This window comes from Chiloscyllium plagiosum, chromosome 2 (assembly GCF_004010195.1).
Source record: "Chiloscyllium plagiosum isolate BGI_BamShark_2017 chromosome 2, ASM401019v2, whole genome shotgun sequence".
NCBI lineage: Eukaryota > Metazoa > Chordata > Chondrichthyes > Orectolobiformes > Hemiscylliidae > Chiloscyllium > Chiloscyllium plagiosum.
Window position 1 is genome coordinate 143,249,414 of NC_057711.1, and position 27,565 is coordinate 143,276,978.

Sequence of the window (27,565 nt, forward strand, 5' to 3'; positions counted from 1 at the left end):
CAATTTCTGCACTTATCTGAGCTCATCTGCCTCTGAAAATCTCTCCTTGGTTTTGTTACAAGCAGACATAACAATTCAGGCCAGCTTCCAATTATCTACCCTTTCAGAGATCACTCATAGTTGTGCTATCTGTATCATGACCTGCACCAATTCCTGTTCTCCATTATCTCCCCATTCACTGACTGGCATTGCCTTTTGGTCCACCAATAGTTCAATTTTAAAATTCAAATCATTGTTTCCATGGCCTCACTTCATCTTTTCAATGGAGCCTCAACAGCCTTCAATAGCTCTACATTTTATCAATCCGAACCTACTAAAATATTAATTGGGAGCTTCGATTCAGTGGCGAGGGAAGACCAGTTTCTCTTAGAGGAGAGGTGAGTTACCACCTTACCAAAAATACAAGGTGGATATTAGAGGGGATATGAGGAAAAATCTTTTTTGGAAGAGGTGAGAGTGTGTCCTTTAACATGTAGATATTTCTTCCTTCATTCATCAGGATCTTCATGCTTAATTAACTCCAGCTTCAAATCTCCATTCTTGCTTTCAAACATATACCTTCCACTAATCCTGCCATCTCAAACCTTAACTTTTTATGTTTATTGGCATGCATGATGACTTTCAGCTATTTGGTGATTATGCCTTTGGGTTTCTGGCCTCACACTCTTTAATTTCCTTCACATTTCCTTTTTTTCCTGAAGAACTCATTAACACTTACCTCAGACTAAACGTTAATCACCTGTTTTAATATTTCCTTCCTTAGCTCAATGTGAATTCTTCTTTGATCACATTCCTATGAAAACACTTTACTTCTTTTTAACCGAGTTAAGAGTCCTGCATGAAAGCAAATTGTTGCTGTTGAGTAGACTCTGTTCTCCTTCCCAAAACTCCATCATTGGTTTCAGCCTGTGTATTCTCTACTTGTAGAATCCTTAATTACCCCTTTTGGAAATTTAGCTTTCTTTATTACTTTGAGGATGATCTCAAAATTAAGCCAATTCTTTTAGAAGCATGGATATGCTGACAGATTTTAAAAGCTTTTGAATAATTATTTCAATTTAAGACAACTATACACCAATGTAATTAACATTTTAATAACTCATTCAGGGGATCTGTGTCTTAAAGCTATGCCACCACTCTTAGTCCATCTCTAATTGTCTTTGATAGGCGCTGAGCTGTCTTCTCAAGCTGCTGCAGTCGATTTGGTGTAGGTAGCTCCACATTGCAATTGGGGATTTTGGATGGGCAACACTGAAAAGAATGGGTGTAACGTCTAAGTCAGGATAGTGAGTAGCTTGAAGGGGAACTTGCGGAAGATGGTGTTCCTATCCATCTACTGTTCTTGTCCTTCTGAATGGTATTGGTTGTGGGTTTGGAAGGTGTTTTGTAAGCAGCCTTAATGAATTAGTTCTGTATGGTTTGTCATTTTCAGTTTTTTGAAAAGTTGCATTAATCACAGATGATTAAACTGATTCAACTAGACTAATCAAAAACGTTTATATTGTTTTCCAAAACAATCATTTCCTGCTACATTAATTAAACCTTAATAAAGTTGCTTCTCAAAGGATACTTTTAAAAGAAAACACTTTTTTAAAAATTCTAAAATACTGTCAGATTGCACTGATTCATGACAGATTTTAAACTTGGCAAATGTAAATACTTTTGATTGAATAAAACCAACTCTTCAAATAAACACACTTGAACGTAATTGACACTCAGATTTGGCAAAATGGAAACAGTACTCCTTTGTGACCAGTTGGTTTCTCCAAAGCCTTCCTCCTACAGTCCCACACTTATCCTCCTCTGGAGAAAATGAAATTAAATACATTTCAAACTCACACAAGTACAAAATGGTCTCCCTCATTTCTAATTGGTTCAACTCTTTAATTTGCACAGTTGCGGCTGTACAGGACATTGGTTAGGCCACTGTTGGAATATTGTGTGCAATTCTGGTCTCCTTCCTATCGGAAAGATGTTGTGAAACTTGAAAGGGTTCAGTAAAGATTTGCAAGGATGTTGCCAGGGTTGGAAAATTTGGGCTATAGGGAGAGGCTGAATAGGCTGGGGCTGTTTTCCCTGGAGCATCGGAAGCTGAGGGGTTTATAAAATCATGAGGGGCATGGACAGGATAAATAGACAAAGACTTTTCCCTGGGCTGGAGGAGGCCAGAACTAGGGGCCATAGGTTTAGGGTGAGAGGGGAAAGATATAAAAGAGACCTAAGGGGCGACTTCTTCACACAGAGGGTGGTACGTGTATGGAATGAGCTGCCAGAGGAAGTGGTGGAGTCTAGTACAATTGCAACATTTAAAAGACATAAGGTTAGGTATATTAATAGGAAGGGTTTGGAGGGATATGGGCCGGGTGCTGGCAGGTGGGACTTAGATTGGGTTGGGATATCTGGTTGGCATGGACGAGTTGGACTGAAGGGTCTGTTTCTGTGCTGTACATTTCTATAACTCTATAACTAATGGAGGCTGGTACAATTAGAACATTTAAAAGGCATTTGAATGGGTATATGAATAGGAAGGTTTGGAGAGATACGGGCCAAAGGGGATTATATTAATTTAGAATATATGGTCAGCATGGACGAGTTGGACCAAAGGGTCTGTTTCCATGTTGTACAACCCGATAATTCTGAATGCTTATAAAACTGACACTATTTCTGTTTATGGTCTTTGCTAGCTCTTTATTTTTATTAAGTCTGCTAACCTTCTGTTCAAAACTCTTTAAATATTTATTTTTCTGTATTACTCCTATATTCAACAAATATTGATTTTTAAAATGTTTTTTTCTCTATTCTATTTATTTATGATATCCAAATTTTTTTGCATTTCAGTTAATCTTATTTAAAACGCTCATTATCGACAGAAATAAGTGCATCAAATCAGTTTTTCGTTTCATTGTGAGAAATCAGCATATTTCATTTGATAGGTAGGGTAAATAGACAGGGTCTTTTCCCTGGGGTGGGGGAAGTCCAGAACTAGAGGGCATAAGTTTAGGGTGAGGGGGGGAAAGATTTAAAAGGGGCGTAAGGGGCAACTTTTTCACACAGAGGGTGGTGCGTGTATGGAATGAGCTGCCAGAAAAAGTGGTGAAGGCTAGTACAATTAAAACATTGAAAAGGCATCTGGATGGGTATATGAATAGGAAGGGTTTAGAGGGATATGGGCCAATGGCTGGCAAATGGAACTAGATTGATTTAGGATATCTGGTTGGCAAGGACAAGTTGGACCGAAGGGTCAGTTTCCCTGCTGTGCATTTCTTTGACTCTATGTTTCCCTGATTTTGGGTAACTCTGAGGATTTTGTGCATGCTGGGATAAAAACCTTCAGTGCAGACGGGAGAGGGAGGGGATAGGGTGAATGCTGCAGGGGTGCGATCCAGATTAAAGAGTTCAGGTGGAAGAGTCAAAGGGAGTGTACCCTAAATTGGTACGGGGGACTGCCAAAAGTGTCCTGTCCAACAACAGTTCATGCTGCCATAACTGCCAAATGGTTGACCATCTTTTGGCCTCAGCCCTCAAGCAGGAGAATTGCGAAGGAGGCTGAATGAAGGGTTTAGATGGTGGTTAATGGCCCACTTAAAGGTTTACAAAATTCCAAAGTTTCACAACCCTCAGAATGAAGACATATCTCCCTATTTCAATGGGCTGAAAGGGCTTTGGGCCAGCTGCTGCCTTACCAGGGAATTGGCTTAGCTCAGTTGGCTGGATTGCTGATTTACAGTGTGGGTTCAATTCCCATCACTGGTTTGAGGTTACCGTGAAGGACTCTCCTTCTCAACCTTTTTCCTCGCCTGAGGTCTGGTGGCCCTCAGGTTAAATCACCACCAGTTGCTTCTCTCTAATGAGACAGCAGCCCCTATGATCTAATAAGGCTATGGCGACACAATGATGCCATACAGACACCCCATAATGTAGGGGTCGAGTGGAAGTGGACAAGAAGGTAGCTCTACTTTATGTGTTCTTCACCTTTGAATACATTAACAGGTAATAAAATTCATCACATACAAATAAACATTGAATAATTATGGATTGCCTTATTTCAATGTATTTGTCCTGTCGTTACGTAACAAATTACATAACAATGTTGGAGGCCACTTTTGGAGTACTGTGTACAGTTCTGGTCACCCTGCTACACGAAGGATATTATTAAGTTGGTGAGGGTTCAGAAAAGATTTACCAGGGTGTTGCCTGGACTGGAGGGTTTTAGTTATAGGGAGAGACTGGATAGGCTGGGACTTATTTCACTGGTGCATAGGAGGTTGAGGGGTGACTTTATAGAGATTTATAACATCATGAGGGGTATAGATAAGGTAAATAGAAAAGGTCTTTTCCATTGGCTAGGGGAGATCAAAAGGGCAGTAGAGGACATATTTTTAAGGTGAAAGGAGAAAGATTTAAAAGGGGCCTGAGGTGCAACATTTTCACACAGAGGGTGGTCGTATGTGGAATGAACTGCCAGAGGAAGTATAAATGCCGATACAGTTACCACATTTAAAAGAGAATTGGACAGGGGCATGAATAGGAAAGGTTTAGAAGGATATGGTCCAAAGACAAGCAATTAGAACTAGTTTAGTTTGGGAAATTTGGGCCAGCATGGACGAGTTGGGCAGAAGGGTCTGTTTCTGTGCTGAACGACTCTATGACTCGAAGATAATAAATAGGAGCAAGAGTAGGTCATATGCACCCTTAAGCTTGCTTACCCTTTCAGCAAATTCGCAGCTAAAATCTCGGTCAACTCCACTTTCCCACAATATCCCTATGTTCCTGATTTAGTTAGTGCCTTAAAACATATTCATCTCAGTATTGAATATACTCAGGAACTAACTATCCATAGGCCCATGAGTTACAAAATCCTAAAGTTTCACAACCCTCAGGATAAAGACATATCTCCCTATTTCAGTCATATATACCCAATCCCTTATTCTGAAATCAATGGCACATTTTAATGAGTGCAACATTTTAAAGAACCAGTGGGAACGCCCCCATCCCCTCTGTCTGGGTGGTCTGTTACAAATGCCTGATAAACTGGCACTTGGCCTAGACAACTGTGGGCCCCCCACTTGATAAAGTCTCCGATGGAGCTTAAGTACGTAACTACTTAACAATTTTAAGTTGACTCCAACCCAGAGGAGAAAATCGGCAAAGCATGCTGATGAGACATATTTGTTCTAACTTGTCTTAATATACAGCCAGTTCTTCCATAATATGATGGTTGCGTTCTTGTGCAACCCCATGTTGTAGAAAAATCACGTTTTAGAAAAAGCGCTTAAAGTGTTGGTGCTGTGATCGCGTTACAACCCTAACATGTTTTAAAAGCTCGCGCTTTAGAAACAGTGTCCCCAATTCATCAATTGAATTCGCATGACAAAACATGCATTATAACAGAATGACTTGTTCTTACAAAGAGAGTGCCTGTATGATGTGTACGTTAATTTCTAAGTATTACTGTTTCTTTTATAACTGGTGCTTCTCCTGAGCAGAAGCTTCCTTGTGCAGCTTTATTGAGGCAGGGCAGATCATGAAAAAGGCAGGATTCCCACCCCATACACATAGCCACCTGCTTTAATGCCAACCCACCACACCTATGAGCTGGCATCGGGTTGGGAGGCAGTAACATCTGTCTCTTGCTGCCTAATTTGAGATTCTGCAGTCAGGGGAGCAGCATCTCAGAATTGTACATTTCCAAGAAATGACAACTCATTCTCCAAACCTCTTTTCAATCAGCCTTAGTTGACAGGCCCCACATTTTAGAAACCAGTCCAGTGCAGTGGTGTCCAGTAGGATTTCATTACTCATCAAACTTGTAGTGGTCCTATTCCCAACAAAACAAGTACATCAAATGCACAGTCTTTTTCTGAAACAGAATTATTCATTGTAAATTCCTGGGTGCCAAGCAGTGATCCTTGTGACACTAAACTAGATGCACTCTTATCATCCTGAAAATGGCTTCTACTCTATTTTATGCCCACAACCAAATTGTGAATCCATCAGCTCTAATGCTGTCTAGCAACCTATTTTTTTTAAAGGCCCTTCGGCCTAACAAGTCCACACCAACCCTCTGAAGAGCAACCCACCCAGATCCATTCCCCTACATTTACTCCTTCACCTAACACTACGGACAATTTAGCATGGCCAATTCACCTAACCTGCACATTTTTGGACTGTGGGAGCAAACTGGAGCACCCGGAGGAATCCCACACAGACACGGGGAGAATGTGCAAACTCCTCACAGAGAGTCACCTGAGGCAGGAATTGAACCCGCCTCTCTGGCGCTATGAGGCAGCAGTGCTAACCACTGTGCCACTGTGCCCCCCACTTTTGTGTGGCACTTTCTTAAATGCCTTCTGAAGATCCGTAAACATTTTGTCTGTAAGTCAACTACTATCTGTCTGGCTTGTTAAATTCTCAAAATTCCATTAACAAATAATGTCAACTCCACCAAATATAATGATTTTCCATGTGCCTGGCTGTCAGGGCTAGCTCTTCAGTTTGCCCGGTCATGCTGCTAGACGACAATCAGAATTTACTGTCTGAAATGTTGCAGCATACCAGATCTTCCACAGAGCTCTTATAAAGTAACAGCTGTCCTATTCAGAGCATGGTGTGACTGTGAAGGCATCTTCCTCAATGTTACTGCTCTCGCCATGAAAAACCTTGAAATAAAGCTTAATTGTAAGTTGTTATGAATACCAGGTCAATTGAACTTAAAAAATGAGAACCTACACATTTTACGACGAGAGACTCACCTCCTGCCTCTCCAAAGCCTCCCCAGGTCATAGAGGAAACAAGTGAAAATTTGGGATTCTCTCCAACTGCCTGAATGATTGCAGCTCCAGAAGCATTCAAAATATTTGGCATCATCAAGTATTAGACAATCTGCTTGATCTGTACCTCAGTACCAGCTAAGGGATGCACACTGACAATTGTTTCTACATTGTGACTGGATCAAATTCTTAACTTCTTAGCTAACCCCTTAGAAATGTACCTTCACCACACAGACCGCAGTGATTCAATAGTCAGTGACTAACATGAGTCAGTGGAGGCTGGAGGACTGTGACCAGTGGAGTGCCACAAGGATTGGTGCTGGGTCCACTACGTTTCGTCATTTATATAAATGATTTGGATGTGAACATAAGGGGTATAGTTAGTAAGTTTGCAGATGACACCAAAATTGGAGGTGTAGTGGACAGCGAAGAAGGTTACCTCAGATTACAACACGATCTTGCTCAGACGGGCCAATGGGCTGAGGAATGGCAGATGGAGTTTAATTCAGATAAATGCGAGGTGCTGCAGTTTGGGAAAGCAAATCTTAGCAGGACTTATACACTTAATGGTAAGGTCCTAGGGAGTATTGCTGAACAAAGAGACCTTGGAGTGCAGGTCATAGCTCCTTGAAAGTAGAGTTGCAGGTAGATAGGATAGTGAAGAAGGCATTTGGTATGCTTTCCTTTATTGGTCAGAGTATTGACTATAGGGGTTGGGTGGTCATGTTGCGGCTGTACAGGGCATAGGTTAGGCCACTATTGGAATATTGCTTGCAATTCTGGTCTGCTTCCTATCGGAAGGATGTTGTGAAACTTGAAAGGGTTCAGAAAAGATTTACAAGGATGTTGCCAGGGCTGGAGGATTTGAGCTATAGGGAGAGGCTGAGTAGGCTGGAGCAGTTTTCCCTGGAGTGTCGAAGGCTGAGGGGTGACCTTATAGAGGTTTATAAAATCATGAGGGGCATGGATAGGATAAATAGACAAGGTCTTTTCCCTGGGCATAGGTTTAGGGTGAGAGGGGAAAGATATAAAAGAGACCTAAGGGGCAACTTTTTCACACAGAGTGTGGTATGTGTGTGAAATAGGCTGCCAGAGGAAGTGGTGGAGGCTAGTACAATTGCAACATTTAAACCGCATCCGGATTGATATATGAATAGGAAGTATTTGGAGGGACATGGGCTGGGTGCTGGCAGGTGGGACTAGATTGGGTTGGGATATCTGATTGGCATGGATGGATTGGGCTGAAGGGTCTGTTTCTGTGCTGTAAATCTCTATGACTCGAACACATACACACACACCTACAGAGTTATGACTTATACCACAGGATCTTGGCACTTAGATAGCATTTAAAGCTAGAATATGATTCCAGGAACTGAAGTACCATTGAGTAAACACAATGATTTGCAGCAATTTTCATTTGTGCCAAAGGACATCATAACTCATTAGTGCAGAATTCTTTTTTTTGCAGTTCTCACAGTTTTCAGGGGATGTTTGTGAAAGCAACTGCACTGTTTCAACAAATATTTCCTCTAGGCTTGGAATTCCTACTCTGTAGGGCCTCATAGATGGCATCGGTGGCACATTTGATATTAATTCAACAGTCACAGATGAATAATGCAGACTTACCATAGCCAGGAGCTGCATATTGTCATATGCATAATTGAAAAATGATGTAAGTGTATATTTATTTCTCTAAAAATCTTACAAATGATGTGTGCTTCCATTATTTCTCGTGATGCCATTCTGTCATGTTTTACCAATTTGAATCTCATTTCAACAATCCCAGTGAAATTGCCTTTGTCAACTACCACCACATCATCACAAGCTTTCGCCACTGCCTGCAGCCTAGCAAAAAAAGTGATCATTGCTGGCAAAGCACATTACATTATCGCATTCTGCCTTATGATGAAGCCCTCTATTTGTATTCTTTGTGCTGCAGAAGCCCACATTCTGTGAGAATGTAACATTCAGAGCAGTCTCAAGGGGCTGTTATATTTGACTGTTCCAAATTATTGTATGCATTTCTGCCAATAAATGGAGATGGTCATTCGAATCAGGACAGTTCAAGGCCCTAAATCTCCAATGTTGACAGGCAGCGTGTCTGAAGGTCAATGGGTACGTGTGAAAGGGAGTGAGAGCAAAATAGGTTCCATGTTAGCTGGATTAGAGTGGGGGGATAGGACAGTGTCAAGGTAGATGGAAATGAATTCGGTGGGGCAGGCGCAGGCTGAGACAATGGGTCAGCTGGGGTAGTCAGGCTTGTAGATCTTGGGCACCTGACCCCAGTTCCAACCTTCCAGCTCAGCACCATCCTCCTGACCTTTCCCACCTGTCAATCTTCCTTCCCACCTATCCACTCCACCCTCCCCTCTGACCTATCGCCTTTACCCCCACTTCCATCCACTTATTGTACTCTCAAATACCTTCTTCCTACCCCCACCTCCCCTCCCATTTATCTATCCATTCCTAAGACTCCCAGGAGAAAGTGAGGTCTGAGTTTCAACTAAGACTCCCAGCCTCATTCCTGATGAAGGGTTTTTGCCCGAAATGTCGATTTTCCTGCTCCTCGGATGCTGCCTGACCTGCTGTGCTTTTCCAGCACCATTCTAATCTTGACTCTGATCTCCAGCATTTGCAGCACCCACTTCTGCCTCCATGTTAGCTCGAGTTTGAGAGTGTGGCGCTGGAAACGCACAGCAGGTCAGGCAGCATCCGACGTTCAGGAGAATCAACGTTTTGGGTAAAACCACTTCACCAGCTTTTGCACGAAATGCCGATTCTCCTGCTCCTCAGATGCTGCCTGACCTGCTGTGCTTTTCCAGCACCACACTCTTGACTCTGATCTCCAGCATCTGCAGTCCTCACTTTTGCCTCCATATTAGCTAGCGCGACTTCAAGGTGTATTGTTGGGAAAGCAACTGAACTACATGGCTTTAGTGTGTTAGAATTCAGGGAGAAATTCTAGGAGTTAATATGCAGCTGGTGTTGGAGTCAAGGCTCTAGAAAAGCCCTAGGAGTTGCAAGAATACTCCAATACAGCAGATAATGGTGGGGGCGGTGAAAAGGCCACAAACAGATGAAGTAACTGAGCAAGATTAACGCTTACGGAAAAACCTCAGGAATATTTTAATTTTAACAGTAAAGCTAGCTGTTGGTGAGAAGCTGGAGTTATGTCTGTGAATAAATATCAGTTTTTGGAAGTCAAGACTAGCATAGAGGCAAAAAAAAGGATGGTGAGTGATCAGAATTGGAGCAGTTATTGAGGTAGTCCATGACAACACAGCATGGCACCTGAGAGAGAGTTCCAAGCTCAGAAGTAAAGAACTGTGATCATTTGTGAAGTTATAATGAGATTTGATGATCTACCATGTCATCAGATACTATATTTATAGATTCTGGAATGATTCCTGTGGATTGAAATATAGCAAATGTCACCACACTCTTTAAGAAAGGAGAGGTAGAGACAATGGGAACTATAGACCACTTAACCTTACATCTATAGTAGAAAAAATACTCGAATCTATTATAAAGAATGGAAAAACAGAAGCCTGGTTAATAATGATTGATTGATTGATTGATTGTTGTCACATGTTTTGAGATACAGTGAAAAGTGTTGTTTTGTATGCTAATTGGACAGATCGTACCATACAAACGCTCCCATACCATGGTAGCAGAACAGAGTGCAGAACACAGTGTTACAGCTGCAGGGAAGGTGGAGAGAGAGAGAGAGAGAGAGAGAGAGGTCAGAATTAACATTTGAGAGCTCTGTTCAAAAAGTTTAATAACAGCAGGGAAGAAGCTATTCCTGAATCTGATAATAATGATCTGATTGGGAATGGGCAGTTTGGATTTGTGAATAGAAAATTGTGTTTGCTGAAGGTGTTGGAGTTTTTTTGAAGCTGTTACTAAGAATATTGATAAGAGGGCTGATGGACATGGTATACTTGGATTTTGAGAAGGCTTTTAATAATGTTCCCTGCAGGAAACTGATTATAAAAATAAAAGATTATTGGATGGGAGATAATCTTCTGGCATAGATTAATGATTGGCTAACAGACAGGAAAGTAGAATGCTTTACTCCAGAGGGCAGTGGAAGCTTAGTCTTTGACTGTTTTTAAGATAGAGACTAATACATTTCTGATTGCCAGCGGCGTACATGGTTATGGAAATGTGGTGTGTAAAAGCACTGAAGTAAAAGGCATTCGATCACCTGTGATTGTCGTGAACGGTAGAAGAAGAAGAATTCTTGCGGTGTGGAAACAGGCCCTTCAGCCCAACAAGTCCACACCAACCCTCCGAAGAGTAACCCACCCAGACCCATTCCGCCTATACTATTGCTTGACACTTCCCCTGACTAATGCACCTAACATCCCTAAAAGCTAGAGGCAATTTAGCATAGCCAATTCAGCTAAACTGCATATGTTTAGATTGTGGGAGGAAACCTATGCAGACATGGGGAGAATGTGCAAATTCCACACAGACAGTTGCCTGAGGCTGGAAACAAACCTAGGTCCCTGGCGCTGTGAGGTAGCAGTGCTATCACAGAGTCACTGTGTCACACTGCAGGGTAAGCTTGACAAGGTGAACAGACTACTTCTGTTCCTGTGGTGCTCAAGTTTGGAGGAAACTGCTGCAAGATCGATTGGATCTATCTTTATCACATTTGTTATCTGATGTGTGCTATGGACTGTTCAATCACAATCTATTACCAATGTTTAGCATTAATGAATACTGGCTGTTAGAATATAAATTGTGTTTTGATTGTAGATTATATCACCATTCTAACATTGGATATTAAAGTTCATTGTCATCTCTTCAAAAGCATGGAATGTTGTGGCTTTACTTTCTTAGAAACTCCATTAAATCTCAGACTTTGTCCACTTTAAGGAAAATGTTACTGGTTATAGCGTAAATTTTTTTGGGGTCATCCAGGATCTTTGTATTCCCAACAGTGAGACTCATCTGGAAAGGTTTCCTTTAGGCTCAGAATACCTGGATTTTTCCATCTCCTACACTCAGAAAAAACATACCACTGCGCAACAAAGACAAAAGATGACTCTTAAGATTGCAGAGTTTAATTCACTCCAGTATGTTGTACAAACTGAATTTGAAAAGTGTGTAGTGTGTCACTATATTGTGCAAGTTGGTTTGCCTTTGCTGTTATAAAGAGATGTGATCCAAATATTAATGTTTGAAAGATTGTGTGGACCGTACAACATGTCTTGAATGTTTAAACAAAGGACACTTTGCTAATAAAAAGTCATTGGGTACATCAGCAACAATCTTGCACCTTGCAAGAAGCAGGGAGCTCAGTTGAAGTCATATAGTCTTGACCAAAGTACTTTAAAAAGTTAACACTATGCAAAATGTTCAATGCTTTGTCTTCCTCATCCTTGTGTGTATGTGAATTAGTTATATTTTTAAAAAGGTATGTATGTACATATTTAAATAATCCAAAATAAACAAAGGACTGCAGACGCTGGAAATCTGATATTACAACAGAAATCGAAGAAACTTCTTCAAACCGGGTCACTGGACTCGAAGTGTTAATTCTGCTTTTGCTCTACAGATGCTGTCACACCTGCTGAGTTTCTCCAATCATTTCTGTTTTTGTTTGAATAATCCAAACTCTTTATCAAGAATCTTAGCAATTTTATGTAAGTTTGCTTCTGGTACTAAACCAGGTATCTGTTGTTAATTAGTCACATCACCACTCTGGTTACATTTAAACTTTGCTGTGACAAGGGAGGTGTGCGACTCTCCAGCCTTGTTTATAACATATGTTTGGGGCTTGTCCAATATTAAACATATAGACAAGAACACATAATCAGAAGCAGGGCATTTATTAAAAACAAAATGCCAGTAAAAGTTTCTTGTTTAGAGTTTAAAAAGTTACACGAACTAAAATTTCAACTTTTAAAGAAAATGTACAGCAGATTAAACTTGAATGCTTAAAAGGCATTGTTCACTGACAAACTAAAAACAATGGCTGGCCAATTGAAAATAGTGTAGATCAAAAGCTGCAAGACAAGGAATTCGAAACCTAGAATCCAACAATCAGGATGTTGTAAAAGAGCAAGAGGGAAGTATAAAACTTGAAGTAGATGAGTGACAAAGATTCAGTTAGAACCGAAGAGGCTAAAACTAGAATTTCAAAAAGAAGAGAGATGAAAAGAAAACAGAAAAGCATTTCAAAGAGAAAAATAAGAGAGATTGGAAAAGGAGATAGATTGTGAGTGAGAAAGGGAAGTTAAAAAGAAAAAGAAGATGCAAAAGAGGGAGGGAGTGAAAAATGTCAAATGTGAGAAGTCTGGAACTGAGAAGGGTGAATGCCCTTGAGTTCAGAGGAAATTCTGAAGGGGAAATATATGCCTCCAGTTCAGGGCTAAGTGTGGAGCGGTTTAAAAGTGTCCAAGCCATCCGAAAGTAAAGGCATTTTTTGTTTTGTTTGGAAGAACAGCCAAACAAATGAAGTGGCCCATGGAAAGCTGGATGCTGCTTAAGCAGAGCATGCTGACTGGCAAAGCTCATGAAGTTAATGCCATGCTTTCTGAAGATCTGCAATCTGTCTTCCTGCATTCTGAGTTTGCAGATTGGGAGATGGCCAAAAAGGCTATTGTCAGTGCCCAAATTGCTCCTTGAGACTTACATTCAGAAATCTGAAAACATCCAGAAGCAGCCTGCGCAGAGCTACATTGAGTTTGAGAGGATAAAGCAACTGAATATGGCAATTAAAGTACATGCCACATATGAGAAGCTCAAGATTGTGATTCTCCTTTCGGAATTAAAATTCTTTCCACATCAATAAGACACATACGGAAGACCAAAAGGTTTCAACATAAAGATTAGGAGCTAAGGTGCTTGATGATTAGATTCCCTCCAGTGTGGAAACAGGCCCTTTGGCCCAACCAGTCCACACCGACCCTCCGAAGAGTAACCCACCCAGACCCATTTCCCTCTGACTAATGCACCTAACACTATGGGCAGTTTAGCGTGGGCAATTCACCTGACCTGCACACCTTTGGACTGTGGGAGGAAACCAGAGCACCCGGAGGAAACCCACGCAGACACCGGGAGAATGTTCAAACTCCACACAGACAGTCCCCTGAGGTTGGGACCCTGGTGCTGTGAGGCAGCAGTGCTAACCACTGAACCACCATGCCACTCAATGATTATGAATTCATCTGCAAGCTCTTATCTGAATGGAAGCCCCCCCAAATCTGAGAAGGATAGAATGTGGGAGGAGAAAAAAATGAAGGCAAACAGCCAAGCATGAAAGGAGACCCACCACTCAGGGCAGAAGGAAGGTGCTGAGGATTGCAGTGACACATGGAGACCTGGCTGCTTCCAGTCCAACAAAATGGGATACCTTTGGGCTGATTGCTGGATGTTACAGGATAAGCCTGTGCATTTTATTGGAGTACACCACATCCACCAGGGAAAGGGGCCCTGACCAACACACGGCAAAACTATGGCTTGAACTGCAGCTCAAAATTAAAGAGGAATCTGGCCGTGGGGAAGTGACTAGGATCATCGAGAGTTACAGATGCAGTACTCCAACCTCGGTTGTAACAATTAAGGATGGGGTTGAGAGATGCAATTACAATCTCAATTTGTGTTGAATGAAGTACCTTATTCATCTTACAAGAACTATGAATCTAGCAGTGATATAATGTCATAGGAGCATATGTACAGGAAAAAGTCAGTTAGCCTCTTATGTGAGTTGTGACGTTCAGTCATCTCCAGGTGGATTTCCAATCCTTTTCTCCATCTTTGTACCACATCCCTGATCCATGACCCAATTAAATTCTGTCAATCCCAATCCTGTCCCAGCTTTCTCGAGCTTTATGGGGAAGTGATTTCCCCACTTCCTTGGGTGTTACTTGATATCCTGAATATCCTACAGTAATTATCTGTTTAAAATCGTGCCTCCTTTATTCAGACTCCCACCCTGCCCCGAGAAAATCATTTATCTGCATCTTCCCTAATGGATCAGCATAATCTTTTAAACATCTCAATTAAATCACTCCTCAATGTTTAAATTTTAAGTGAATGCAATCCAGATTGATACAACCAGTTCTCATTTTGATTCGTTTGATCTGGACCCAAAGTTAATATTATCCTTCGATTCTATTCTTACAGTTGAATACTAGAGCTGGGGGCATTGTAATATTATTTAATTTCAGTTAATCATCGAGCACCAGTAAAGGTCTGTTCAGTGGTAAGTTGGGGAATTTGGATTTGTCATTAAGACAGTGGACATATGAATTTTCCATGTGCACATTTATCCAGTAACTATTCATCTATCCAAAATTCTTAAGAAGTAGGATATTTTCCATTTCTACGTGACAATATACCTGGTTTGCCCTGAACGGATTTCAGTGTCTTTTTCAATTCAAATCCAGTTTCATTCCTTGATTTCATTCTAATTGCATTGCTGACTCTTTAGTGGTGTTTCAGTCTAATGGTTCTCTGAGAGAAATGAAAATGTAGTAGCACACTTAGAAACCTCCAATTCAAGTCAGAAAGACTCAACTTGCTTACCCATGTCCACTTGGGCATAGCCAGGGATTGGGGTTTTCGTTATAGGGGAAAAGCTAATGTTGGAATTGGCCATCATTTGCAAAAACTGAATTCACTTTCACACATAGAAATCAGCATCAACTTTTATTATTGTACATGGATTACCCATAGTATCAATAAGTAGGAAGTTCCAGGATTTTGGCCCAGGATCAGTGACTGAATGGTGATATAGTTTCAAGTCAGGATGATGACTGGTGTGGAGGGGAACATTTTGAAGGGGTGGTTTTACCATACACCCTGCTACCTTTGTCCTTCTAGGTGGGAGATTTCAGGTTTGGGGATTGCTGTTATAGGACCCTAGGTGAATTGCTCCAATGCATCTCGTAGATGCTGCCACTTTGTGTTGGTGGTGAAGAGAGTCAATGTTGAAAATAGTGGATGGAGCACCAACGAAATGAGTTGATTTGTTCTGGATGGTGTTGAGCTTCTTAAGTTTTGTTGGAGTTGTATTTATCAAGGCAAGTGGGGTAATCCAAGATGAAGGACAGGAAAAATTTCTGGCTGTAACAGCTGCTCCTTTTTTGAGGTATTTTAGGTGCTGGAGGTGATTTCCTCGAATTTCAGGAGCAGCAATTACTGTTTTATATGCTGTTGCACTGTTTTGGGATTTTGGGAAAAAAAGTCAAAACAACAGCAGTTTTAAAAGGGAGAAGAAGACAGAGGAAGCACATGGTGAGGACAGTGCAGGAGAGAGAGAGAGAACCTGTACAGTTACTGCCTTTTCTGTTTTGAATTTATGTATTGCTGGACATTGGAGTGCACCTGGGAAAATTAACGAACAGTGAATTTCACAACTAATCTTGGAGGAACCTGTTTGGGTGAAGTACACAGCACAGAATCAGATAAGTTAATTGTTGTTTTAAATCTGTCCAATAGAAAGGCTGCAGTAGTGAGTAAAGTGGGTTCTTTCTTGATTAAATGTTTTAGATTAAACTTAAAATATAAGCCATAACTATCAACCTGCAGCAGTGTTTTGTAGAGGAATAAGATGGTGTTATTTTCTGGGTCTGTAAATTGTGAAGGTGCAAAAATGGCCTTTAGTACAGTGATATATACTTCTTGTCAGATGTGGGAGTTTAAAGAGAGTTTAAGGGTTACTGCAGATTATATCAGCCATAAATGCTGTTGGATCCGAATCTTATCAGATCGAATGGATCGGTTGGAGACACAGTTAGAAGCAATGAGGAATTTGCTACAGCAACAGTATGTGATGGATGGCAGTTATAGGAAGGGGGTAATCAGTCTCAGATACAGTCACATAAATGGGTTAACGCCAGGAAAGGTAAGAGAGGTAGGCAGCATGTGCAGGAGTCATTTGTGGATATACCCATTTCAAACAGATATGCTGTTTTGGAAAATGTAGGGGGTGATGGATTCTCCGGGGAAAGTTGCACAAACAGCCAAGTTTCTGGTATTGAGACTGGCTCAAATGCAACAAGGGATATGTTGGCTTCCAAGAGATCAATTGTGTTAGGGGATTCTGTAGTCCGAGGTACAAAGAGAAAGCAGGGAGCTACTGGATCTGTTAGCCTTAAATCACCAGAAAGTAAAATCAATAAAAGGGAACTGAACCCGCGTTGTTAGCATTTTTCTGTATTGTAAACTAGCCAGCTAAACAACTGAACTATCCTACCCCCCGCTGTGGACGGGTTAAGATTCTAAACTCCATTAAATTTGAAGTCTCTGAATCAACAAACTGAGAAGACTTCGATACTCAGTCCGGGTTGGGATCAGTTTTTTTAAAAAACTTTTTTTTCCTCTTTTTCCTAACCATCTTCCTTAATCATTTAAAACTCCAGGAGAAAATAATGAATGGTACAGAAGACAGCACTACTTCAGCGCTCAATCTGATTGACCTTCTTCTATTGGCTTCCAGTCAGCACCTGTGTATTGCATTGTGACCAAGAAAGGGAAGTGAACAGTTGTGAATAGATTCAAAGAGTGCAGTGCTGAAAAAGCACAGGCGGTCAGGCAGCATCCAAGAAGCAGGAGAATCGACATTTCCAGCATAAGCTCTTCATCAGGAATCTGGAGTTTATATCCTCGAAACGTTAATTCTCCTGCTCCTCAGATTCTGCCTGACCTGGTGTGCTTTTCCAGCACCACACGCTTCGACTCTGATCTCCAGCATCTGCAGTCCTCACTTTCTCCTAGTTGCGAGTAGATGCCCACATCCCACAGTGCAGCAGAAAATACGGCAAAGTTGTGCTATCCTCCTCAAAATTCAGTTTGAAAATATTTTTTCTTTAAGACAAAAGAAAACCAGCTGCTCCCACTGCCTCAACCATCAACAGATGGTCCTAAAGTGATAGAGATAAAGATTTAGGACCACATTACTGTACAGTCTCTCAGTTACTTGCTGCTAGAACACTTCAGAACACAGAGGTCCCTTTATTTAGTCTGCAAGGAGAATAACTAAATCAGGAAAAAAACCCAAGTCCAAGGCCGCAACATGCACTATCTGCAGCATGACCAAACAACTATTTCTGATTAAAGCTTATATACCAATGCCATAAGCATCTCCTAACTCAGCACTGTTTTGAGCCTAAATTTCACTTTCAAATCACGCAACTTGATGCTGACCTACCTCTTTGACCAACAGCTTCAATATCTCCCAAGTGTCAGGTTTCAAAGTTTTGTATGATAACATTCCTGTGAAGCACTCAAGAACATCTTAATACAGCAGCAAGTGTACTTCTGTTTGTCCAGATGAAAGAAAGACTGCAGCTCTGGCAGAAACAGAACTGTGTGCACTACTGAAGATTCCTTCCATGACTTTGTGACTGGAAAGAAACTAATTGGGCAGTAATTGGCACTTTGCAAGTCATTCTTCTCATTCACTGTGATTGAAGTATCTGTTAATTTCCTTCCTTCCTCTTTTCTCTAGTTTTCCCAACTTTACTAAAATCTTTTCTTATTAAGAAGTATTAAGTTTTGATCAGGTACATGCGTCTGAAATGTTAAGATCCTCTTTCTTTAGAGATACTGATGCACTTCTTGTATATCATCAGCATTCTACTTCCACAATAGATGGAGACAAGTTATTTCCTGAAACAGGACAGTAACCAGATTTTCTGCAGCAATGGAAGAAAGAGATGGGCAAAGCTGAGAAAAATCAATTCCCAATGATTATCAGGGTATTATCACCCAATGACCTTTCCGGGCCAGCAAGATATTCTAAAGTTTCTCATGTTAGGAACACAACACAGTGAATTTACTGAAAACTAAATTGGGACTAGATAGAGAGGGAACAAACTGGACATTGTTTTGTTGGAAGGATCAGACTCAACAAATGAAAAAACTTTTCTCTTTCAAATTTATTTCTCACAAATCCAGGAATGTATCTGTTGATTAGATACCATGGTAACAAGGACAGAGATAAAAAGCATTCCTAATGGCACAAAGATAGCTAAGAGAAGTTATATATAAGAAAAGTTGTTTAAATTAAGGAAGATTTTGATAGAATTAATCAGAAAGGAGATTTTCAACACAAGGGGAAGAATCTGTATTAGGAAACAAATACTCTTTGGTGCATAAAAAGTTTTGCTATAAGGAGATTTTAAAGTAGAAACCATTGGATTCAATGAAAAAAAGTGAGATGATTCCCTAAACCAAAGGTAGGTTCGGAGCTAATGAGGAAGCAATATGTCAAAGATGCACTGCAACAATTCACCAAAACTCCTTCAGTAGCACCTCCAAACCCACAACCTCAACCACCCAGGAAAACAAAGGCAACAAACAGATGAGACCACCACCCTTCAAGTTACACAGCAACCTAAATTAGAACTGCTTCACTCTCACTGGGTCAAAACCCTGGAACTCTCTCATAACTAGACTGTGGGTGTGCATACACCATGTGGTTTGCAGCAATTCAAAAAGGCAACTCACCACCACCTGGATCAAGGGCAATTAGGGATGAGCAAGAAATTCTAGCCTAGGCATTGAGGCTCACAATTTATAAATAAGTTTGAATAAGATTTTGGGCAATTCCAGCAAAAACGCCAGCACAAAGAATGGGCCCAAATAACTTCACTTTATGTTGTACAATTCCATCGTTCTCTGGAAGGAAAAACAATTAGTCATAGAGGTCTACAGCACACAGGAAGGACCTTCAACAGATGAAAACAATTAACTAACTATTCTAATCTCATCTTGCAGCACTTGGTCCACAGACATGCATTGCAAGTATACACCTAAACACTTACATGTTATAGATTTCTTTCCCTACCACCCCTTTTAGCAGTGAGTTCCAGATTCCCACCACACTAGGTGAAAAACATTTTCCTCACATCCCCTCTTAACGTTCTGCCGCTTACCTTAAAACTATGAGCCCAGTCAATGCTCCCTGCATCAAGAGGAAAGGTTTATTCCTGTCTTGGCCTCTCAATCATGCCACCAACACCACCCCGCAACCCCTCTGCTCCAAAGAAAAGAACCCCAATCTATCCAATCTCTCTTCATACTGAAAGTCTCCAATCCAGGCACTATCCTGATAAATCTCTTCTGCATACTCTCTAGTGCAATCACATCTTTCTGACAGTGTGGATTCAAGAACTGCACACAATACTTTAGTATAACCAATGTTTTACACAGTTCCAGCATCTCCTCCCTGCTTTTAAACTCTATGCCTCAGCTAATAAAGCTAACTTAACCACTTTATCCACCTGTCCAGCTACCTTGAGAAACAAAAACAGAAAATTCTGGAAAAGCTCAGAACTTGAGGAAGGGTCACTGCCAAAAAGTTTACTCTGATTTCTCTCCATAGCATAACTAGACGGCATAGGTTTAGGGTGAGGGGGGAAAGATATAAAAGAGACCTAAGGGGCAACTTTCTCACTCAGAGTGTGGTATGTATATGGAATGTTTTGCCAGAGGAAGTGAGGAGTACAATTGCAACATTTAAAAGGCATCTGGAAGGGTTTGGAGGAAGATGAGCTGAGTGCTGGCAGGTGGGACTAGATTGGGTTGGGATATTTGTTCGGCATGGATGGGTTGGACTGAAGGGTCTGTTTACATACTGTACATCTCTATGACTCTATGACTATGACTCTAAGTGGAGTGTATTCCATTACACACCTGGCTTGTGCCTTGTTGATGGTGGACAAGCACTGGGTAGACAGGAGGTGAGTTACGCACTGCAGAATTCCCAGTCCTGACATGTGTTTGAAGCCAGAGTATTTGTATGACTGGCTTAATTCATTTTCTGGTTAATTGTAACCCCTCTGCCTCAGTGTATAATAGTGCTGAATGGTACTGATGCCCACAATGTCCTCTTCCTGAATGGTAGTGTAATTTGAGTTGCTTTTACCTGTAGGCATGCTATGCATCTGAATCACAGTGTTTGCATACATTAGCAACAATTGTAAGTGCAAACATTTGGTGGGATCGTTCTCAAAAGTGTCATTAGTTAGACAATTCCATGCATCTTTCAGCACCAAATGTTTTACAGCATAACTGATTGCAACTGCAAGCTGAGAACACCATGCAAAGTATTAGGCACTAACTGACAGCAGGACCAGCTCTGCCTGTTACAATGAAATTTAAGGATTGAGAAAGCAACAGAAGAATGATTCAGAAGAATGATTAGGAGACAAGTAAGACAGACAACAGAAATAATAAGAGGGAATGACTGGATTATGGACAGGAAAGAGAAGGGACAGAAAGCAATACTTTGAGAAGGTTTATAGCGCCATTTGATGGTAAGTATGTTAAGTTTGCTCGCTGAGCTGGAAGGTTTGTTTTCAGACATTTTGTCACCGTACTTGGCAACATCATCAATAAGAGTCTACTAACAGAACATAAATATTATATTGAGTACATATGAAACAAGAACATGAGCAGACCATTCAGCCCCTTGACCCTGCTCTGCCATTCAATAATGTTATGGCTGATGTGGTCGTAACTTCAATTCCATATTTCCACACTCCTCAATAAACTTTCCCTTCATAAGAATCTATCTACCTCTGCATTAAAAAATATTCAAGGATTCAGCTTCCACCATCTTTTCAAAGAGAGAGTTCTGAAGACTTATGGCTATAAGAGAGAAAATAATTCTCCTCATCCCTGTTTTAAATGGATGACCCCTGGTTTTTAAACATTCCACAAGACTAAACATCCTTCCAACAGTTAGTAAATTTAGAGAGGTGACTACAGAGCAGGATCAATTAGATAGATGGATGACTGTCAGGAAAGGTAAGAAGGTAAGTTAGAAAGCTCCTGTGGCTATTCCTCTCTCAAACTAATAATTTGTTTTGTATACTGTTGAAGGGAATAGTCTCTCAGAGGAAAATAGAAGTGGCAGTTGCATCTTGGGCACTAAGAATGAATCTTACATTAATCTGGGTTTGTCAAGATTTAAAAGAATAATTGTTATAAATCTGGGATAGAATGTTGCCTTCCTGGTGCCAGGGTTAAGAAGCATATTGTTAAACGAGAGAGTGAGAAGGCGAAAGATGTTGTACACATTGGGAGGAATGACACAGTTAGGGAAAGAGTTCAGGCTTTGCAGAGCATAATATAGGGCATTGGGGAGAAAGTTAAAAAGCAGAATCTCAAAGGTAGTAATCTCTGGTTTACTCCCAGTGCCACGATCTAATGAGAGTAGGAACAAAAGGAGGGGACAGACAAATCAATGGCTGAAAACGTGGTGCAATGTGCAAGGATTCCGACTTTTGGATAATTGGGATCTCTTCTGGGGCAGAAAGGATCTGTTTGAAAGGGATGGTTTTCAACTGAACTGGAAAAGAACAAATACCCTGATGGGGAGATATGCTTCGAGAGTGTGTTGCTGGAAAAGCACAGCAGATCAGACAGCATCCGAGAAGCAGGAGAATCGATGTTTCGCGCCGAAGCCCTTCATCAGGAACCAGATTCCTGATGAAGGGCTCTGGCCCGAAACATTGATTTTCCTGCTCCTCAGATGCTGCCTGACCTGCTGTGCTTTTCCACCACCACACTCTCGACTCTGATCTCCAGCATCTGCAGACCTCATTGTATCCGGGGAGATATGCTTGTTCTTTTTCGGGATCCTTTAAACTAGTCGGGAACTGGGGTGGTGGGGAGTTCCGAAGCAGCCGTAAAAGTAGAAAGACAGATGAGGATGGTTTTGAATCAGAAACGAGCAACTCAATCAGAAAAGACAGATAAGAACAAGTCAGAGAGTGAGACAACTCTGAAGAATTAAACTGCATTTATTTGAAAGCTAGGGATCTTAAGGTAAGGCAAATGAACTCAGGGAATGTATGGGAATATGGGACTGGGATATCATAGCTATTACTGAAACATGGCTGAAGGAAGGATGGGACTGGCAGCTCAATGTTCTGGGTTTTAGATCTTATAGGTAGGGTAGAAAGGGAGGCAAGAGAGGAGCAGTACTGCATTTTTGATTAAGGAAAACATTACTACTGCAACTACAGAAGATATTTCTGAGGGATCATCCAGTGAAACTATATGGGTAGAAATTTGAAAAAGAAAGTGATGTTCACCTAATTGGGATTATAACCCAATGGTCAGAGGGAATTTGAGGATCAAGTATTTCGAGCAATTTCAGACACATGTAAGAATTATAGAATTGTAATAGTAGGGAATTTTAATTTTCCAAACATTGACTTGGGACTGCCATAGTGTTAATGGCTTAGATGGTGAGGATTTTGTTAAATGTGTTCAAGAAAATTTTCTTTATCAATATGTAGATATCGATTAGAGAAGGAGCAAAACTTGATCTTCTTTTGGGAAATAAGACTGGGCAAGTGACTGAAGTGTTAGTAGGGAACACTTTGGGATTACTGATCATAATTCGATTAGTTTTGAAATAGTTATGCAAAAGGATATACCTTCCATAAAAGCTAAAGTTCTTAATTGGAGTATGGTAGATTTTAATGGTTATGAGTCAAGAACTTTCAAAATTGATTGGAGTAGACTTATGCAGGTAAAGAGATGTCTGACATGTGGGAGGCTTTCAGAAGTATTAGATTGGGAGTTTAGAGGCATTACGTTCCTATTAGAGTGAAGGGTAAGGCTGGTAAGGGTGTGGAACAACCATCAAGTCACATCCTATTCTTCTAAACTCCAATGATTAAAGCTGAGCCTGTCCAACCTTCTTCCACAAAAGACAACCCCCACCTTATAGGTTTTATTTCCTTTTCGGGCTCAGAGGTGGATTTTAACAGTCATGTTAAAAAAATGTACTCCCTAGCTGGTTAACAAGGCACACAATCTCAGAATAAGGGATAGGCCATTTAAGACTGAGGTGAAGAGGAATTTCTTCACTCTGACCATGGTGAATCTGTAGAATTCTCTACCCAGCAAGTGGATGAAGCTCAATCATTGATTAAGATCAAGACTAATTCTGGAGGCTAATTACACATGGAGGTATATGGAGATAGTGGTGAACATTGAGATATATGGAGATAATGGTGAACATGGAGGCGCATGAAGATAGTGGTGAACACAGAGATAATGGTGAACATGGAGTATATGGAGATAATGATGAACATGAAGGTATATGGAGATAATGGTGAACATGGAGATATATGGAAATAATAGTGAACATGGAGGTATATGGAGATAATGGTGAACATGGAGTATATGGAGAAGTGGTGAACATGAAGATATATGGAGATAATGGTGAACATGTAGGTATATGGAGATAATGGTGAACATGGAGTATATGGAGATAATGGTGAACATGAAGGTATATGGAGATAATGGTGAACATGGTGGTATATGGAAATAGTGGTGAACATGGAAGTACAGTATATAGAAATAATGGTGAACATTGAGGTATATGGAGATAATGGTGAACATGGAGGTATATGGGGATGGTGCTGAACATGGAGTATATGGACATTGTGCTGAAAGTGACATTGAGGTTGATGATCATCCTTGATGCCATTGAATGGCAGAGGCAGTTTGACAGGCTTACTAACATTTCTGTGCCCCAATGCATGGCCAAAAATGTTTGTTCTGGTTATTACCAAAGTTGTCTGTGCAATCAGCCAGTAATAGGCAAATCCAGCAAGTTCTTAAAAAGTACTGAGCAAGTGGCTCAGTGGTTGGTATTGTGGCCCCACAGCGCGAGGGACTTGGGTTCGATTCCAACCTGAGATGACTGACTGTCTGCGTGGCGTTTGCACACTCATCTGGGTGCTCTGGTTTGCACACTCATCTGGGTGCTCTGGTTTGCACACTCATCTGGGTGCTGTGGTTTGCTTCTGGTTTGCAAAGATGTGCAGGCTAGGTGGGTTGACTGTGAGGTTACTGGGGTGGGTCTAGGTGGGATGCTCTTCGGAGGGTCAGTGCGGGCTCAGATGCGCCGAATGAAGGTTAAGAGAGAGAGAGAGAGAGATACCCCCTACCCAAGAGCAAACCAGCTACATTTCCTTCCAGTCCCACAACTTCATTCCGAATTAGCCGGCCCACCTCTAGCAAAGCAAAAGCAAGAACACTGCATGTGCTGGAAATCTAAACCTGAAGCTGGGAACCTCACCTGTGGAGGGAGAAATCAACTAGGTAATGACCTGTGGAGGGAGAGTTAACGTCAAATACCTTTGGTCCGGACCATTTCTCACGTTGATAATGATGTGAGCCGTGAACCAGTTACCAAGTTGCAGGTACGATTGACCGAACAGATCAGAAACTGAAAGAAGCCACTTTTGTTTTTGTAAAAATGCAATCATTGGGTTTGATAAAGAAACGATGGGGACAGACCGCCAACACAAGCAGGGGCCGTGTAAGCGGCTCTATTCTCTCTGTCTATCCTCTCTCTTTTTCCAATCCCTGTCAAAAGCGCATCCGTTGGCTCTGTCCGCAACTGCCAGGTTGGCTCATTCTCGGGGATTTCCAAAGTCTACCCGGGTTGCAGACTCCTGCGGGATTCCAGCACCTGCATTTTAGAATTTCTAAGTCTCCAGCCGTGTTGCAGATTCCCCAGACTGTGACCTTCTGAGTTGCACTCTCTCGCTTTACACGATGAGCTGTCGAGGTTCCAGTCCTGGTCTCCCTACAGTCAGATCTTTCGCTGAATCACAGTCTGATTGAGTGAGAGCGAGGACTGAACCACCAACACTTACTTTCGGGTGACGGGGGAGGTGGGGGAGACAGAATGTCACTTTTTTTTTCGAAATTCTCGAAAATGCAACTTTTTTCCCCCACCCGGGGGGAATATATCGTCTACCGTTTGGAAGGAATAGTGTGGGGCTGCTTCTATCTGGTCATAGAGGAGAGAGAGAGAGGATGGGGTGGGAGGGGGGGAGGAGAACAGGGGGACAGAGCGAGGGAACCTGCAGTCCTCGGAGAGGGGGAATAGTGTGGGTCTGTTTCCATGGTCAATGAGGAGAGAGGGGGAGAGCGAGAAAGAGAGAGAGAAAGAGAGAAGAGAACGGAGGGGGACAGAGCGAGGCACCTGGAGTTCCATAGAGACTTCACCCTGGGGCTGCTGGAGGAGATGGGGTGGCATAGGGGAATGGGTCGCTCCCTTCTCCTGGGGTACCCCGACCTGCCTGCCCTAATAGCCCGAGTGGGGAAGAGAGAGCCGCTTACCTGTCGATAGCGATGGCAGCCATGGAGTAGATGCTGGCGAACATTGCAGCGATGGGGAAGAAGTTGTGAAAGCGGCAGTAAGTCTCCCCGAAATACCAGTCGTTGTGCAGGGCGTAGATGAAGTTGACCGAGGTGTTGAAGGCGGCCATGGAGGCGTCCGAGAAGGCGAGGTTCACCAGGAAACAGTTGGTGACCGTCCTCATGCGCTTGTGAGCCAGGATGACCCAAATGACCACCAGGTTCCCCAACACCGCCACCAGCACCACCGAGCCGTAGGCGAGCGACCACAGGCCGATCTGCCAGGAAGCCTGAGCGAACTGGTTGGTGCGGTTGGCCCAAGGCGAATGCCCCTGCCCGGGGGCATCTGTCCGGCTCTCGTTAGCCCAAAGACTGGTGCCATTCCATGGCAGAGTGCCCATCCCTCCCTGCAGAGTGTGCACCCGCCTCGGGTATGTGCCTGGGTGAGAAAGGGGTTGGGGAAGGGGGGTTAGGGTGATGGGGTAGGGGGTGGGATGTGCCCCCTTCTGTATCAGCTGTCTCGCCCCCACCCCCCCCACCCACCTCCTCGCCAGTGCCCAGTTCTAAACCAACACAGAAGTCTAGCGGCTGGAGCAGACTTGCTTCGCTTTTAATCTGCTGTTTAGGGAGGGGAGGGTGTGGGAGGGTGAGGGGGGTGGGGAGAGGGGGATGGGGCGGTGGGGGAGGACAAAGTGACACAGCCGGGGGTGTGGATTGGCCGGATCCAGCACCCCCACCACCCCATTGGCTGGGGAGAGGCACTGGGAGAGAGAGAGAGAGAGAGAAATGCCAGTCTCCCAGCTCTGGGTAGGGAGGGCACAGGCGCTAGCAGCCTGTTGGTCCAGAGAAATGGTCAGAGTGGGTTAGGGTGATCTGAGGGGAGGGGGCTAATGTGAGGAACCTCACTCTCACCGACGTGTGGGAGGGGCGTCCATTTTCGGATCCACAAGCGGAGTTCCTTCTAGTTGTGAGGAAAAGGGGATCCAGCTCCTGTCTGAGTGCAGGTCGGTGCGCGTAACTGAAAGACATTCCTCTTAACATTCTGTCATGGTCAGGCCCTTCCCACCCTGAGCTCCAATTCCAGGCTGAGACTTCAGGTCTGGCCCGAGGTTTGGTCCCATGCCCCACAACCATTCACATAGTTCGATAAAGAGGCCACTCAGCCCCTCCAGTCTGATAGCTCATGCTAGGTGTTAGCTCTAACCCAGCGAACTGCCTTTGCTCGGTATTCCATTATAGATCAAAGATCGCAATTCGGAAAAGCTCCAATAGATTTGGCATCCCTTAACCCTTAAACAACAGCAACACCATGTTCCCCTTACCCTTTCTGCAAAAAGGCGTTGCTCGGTTTGACGCCTCAAAACCTGAGTTCTGATGTGACGACTTAAGCCCCTGACCAGACAGAATTGACCACTGAGAGGGCATGGGGTCAGAAGGTAAGGAAGAGAGCTCCCCTCCCTCCCTAAACAACATTTCTCCCTCAGCCTGGTAGAATTTGAACGGGTTACTCCTTCCACTTGCTGTTTGTGGGATCTTGCTGTGCTGCAATTGCCTACAGTACTCGGCATGGGACTGGGTGATTGGTCGGTTGCGAATCGCCATTGGAATGTCCAGACAGGCTGGATATAATCTGGCAAAAATCCCACAGCACATAT

General features: G+C 42.4%; 1 protein-coding gene across 1 annotated transcript in view; it reads right to left on the reverse strand.

Moving 5' to 3' along the window:
• The window catches only part of LOC122564891 (neuromedin-K receptor-like), an 84,207-nt gene extending 57,191 nt beyond the window's left edge, over positions 1 to 27,016 (reverse strand). The window contains exon 1 of the mRNA XM_043720307.1: positions 25,893 to 27,016. Coding sequence (XP_043576242.1) covers positions 25,893 to 26,311 — 419 coding nt within the window. The 5' untranslated portion in view covers positions 26,312 to 27,016. The remainder of the gene's footprint in view (positions 1 to 25,892) is intronic.
• Between the last annotated feature and the right edge of the window lie 549 nt (positions 27,017 to 27,565).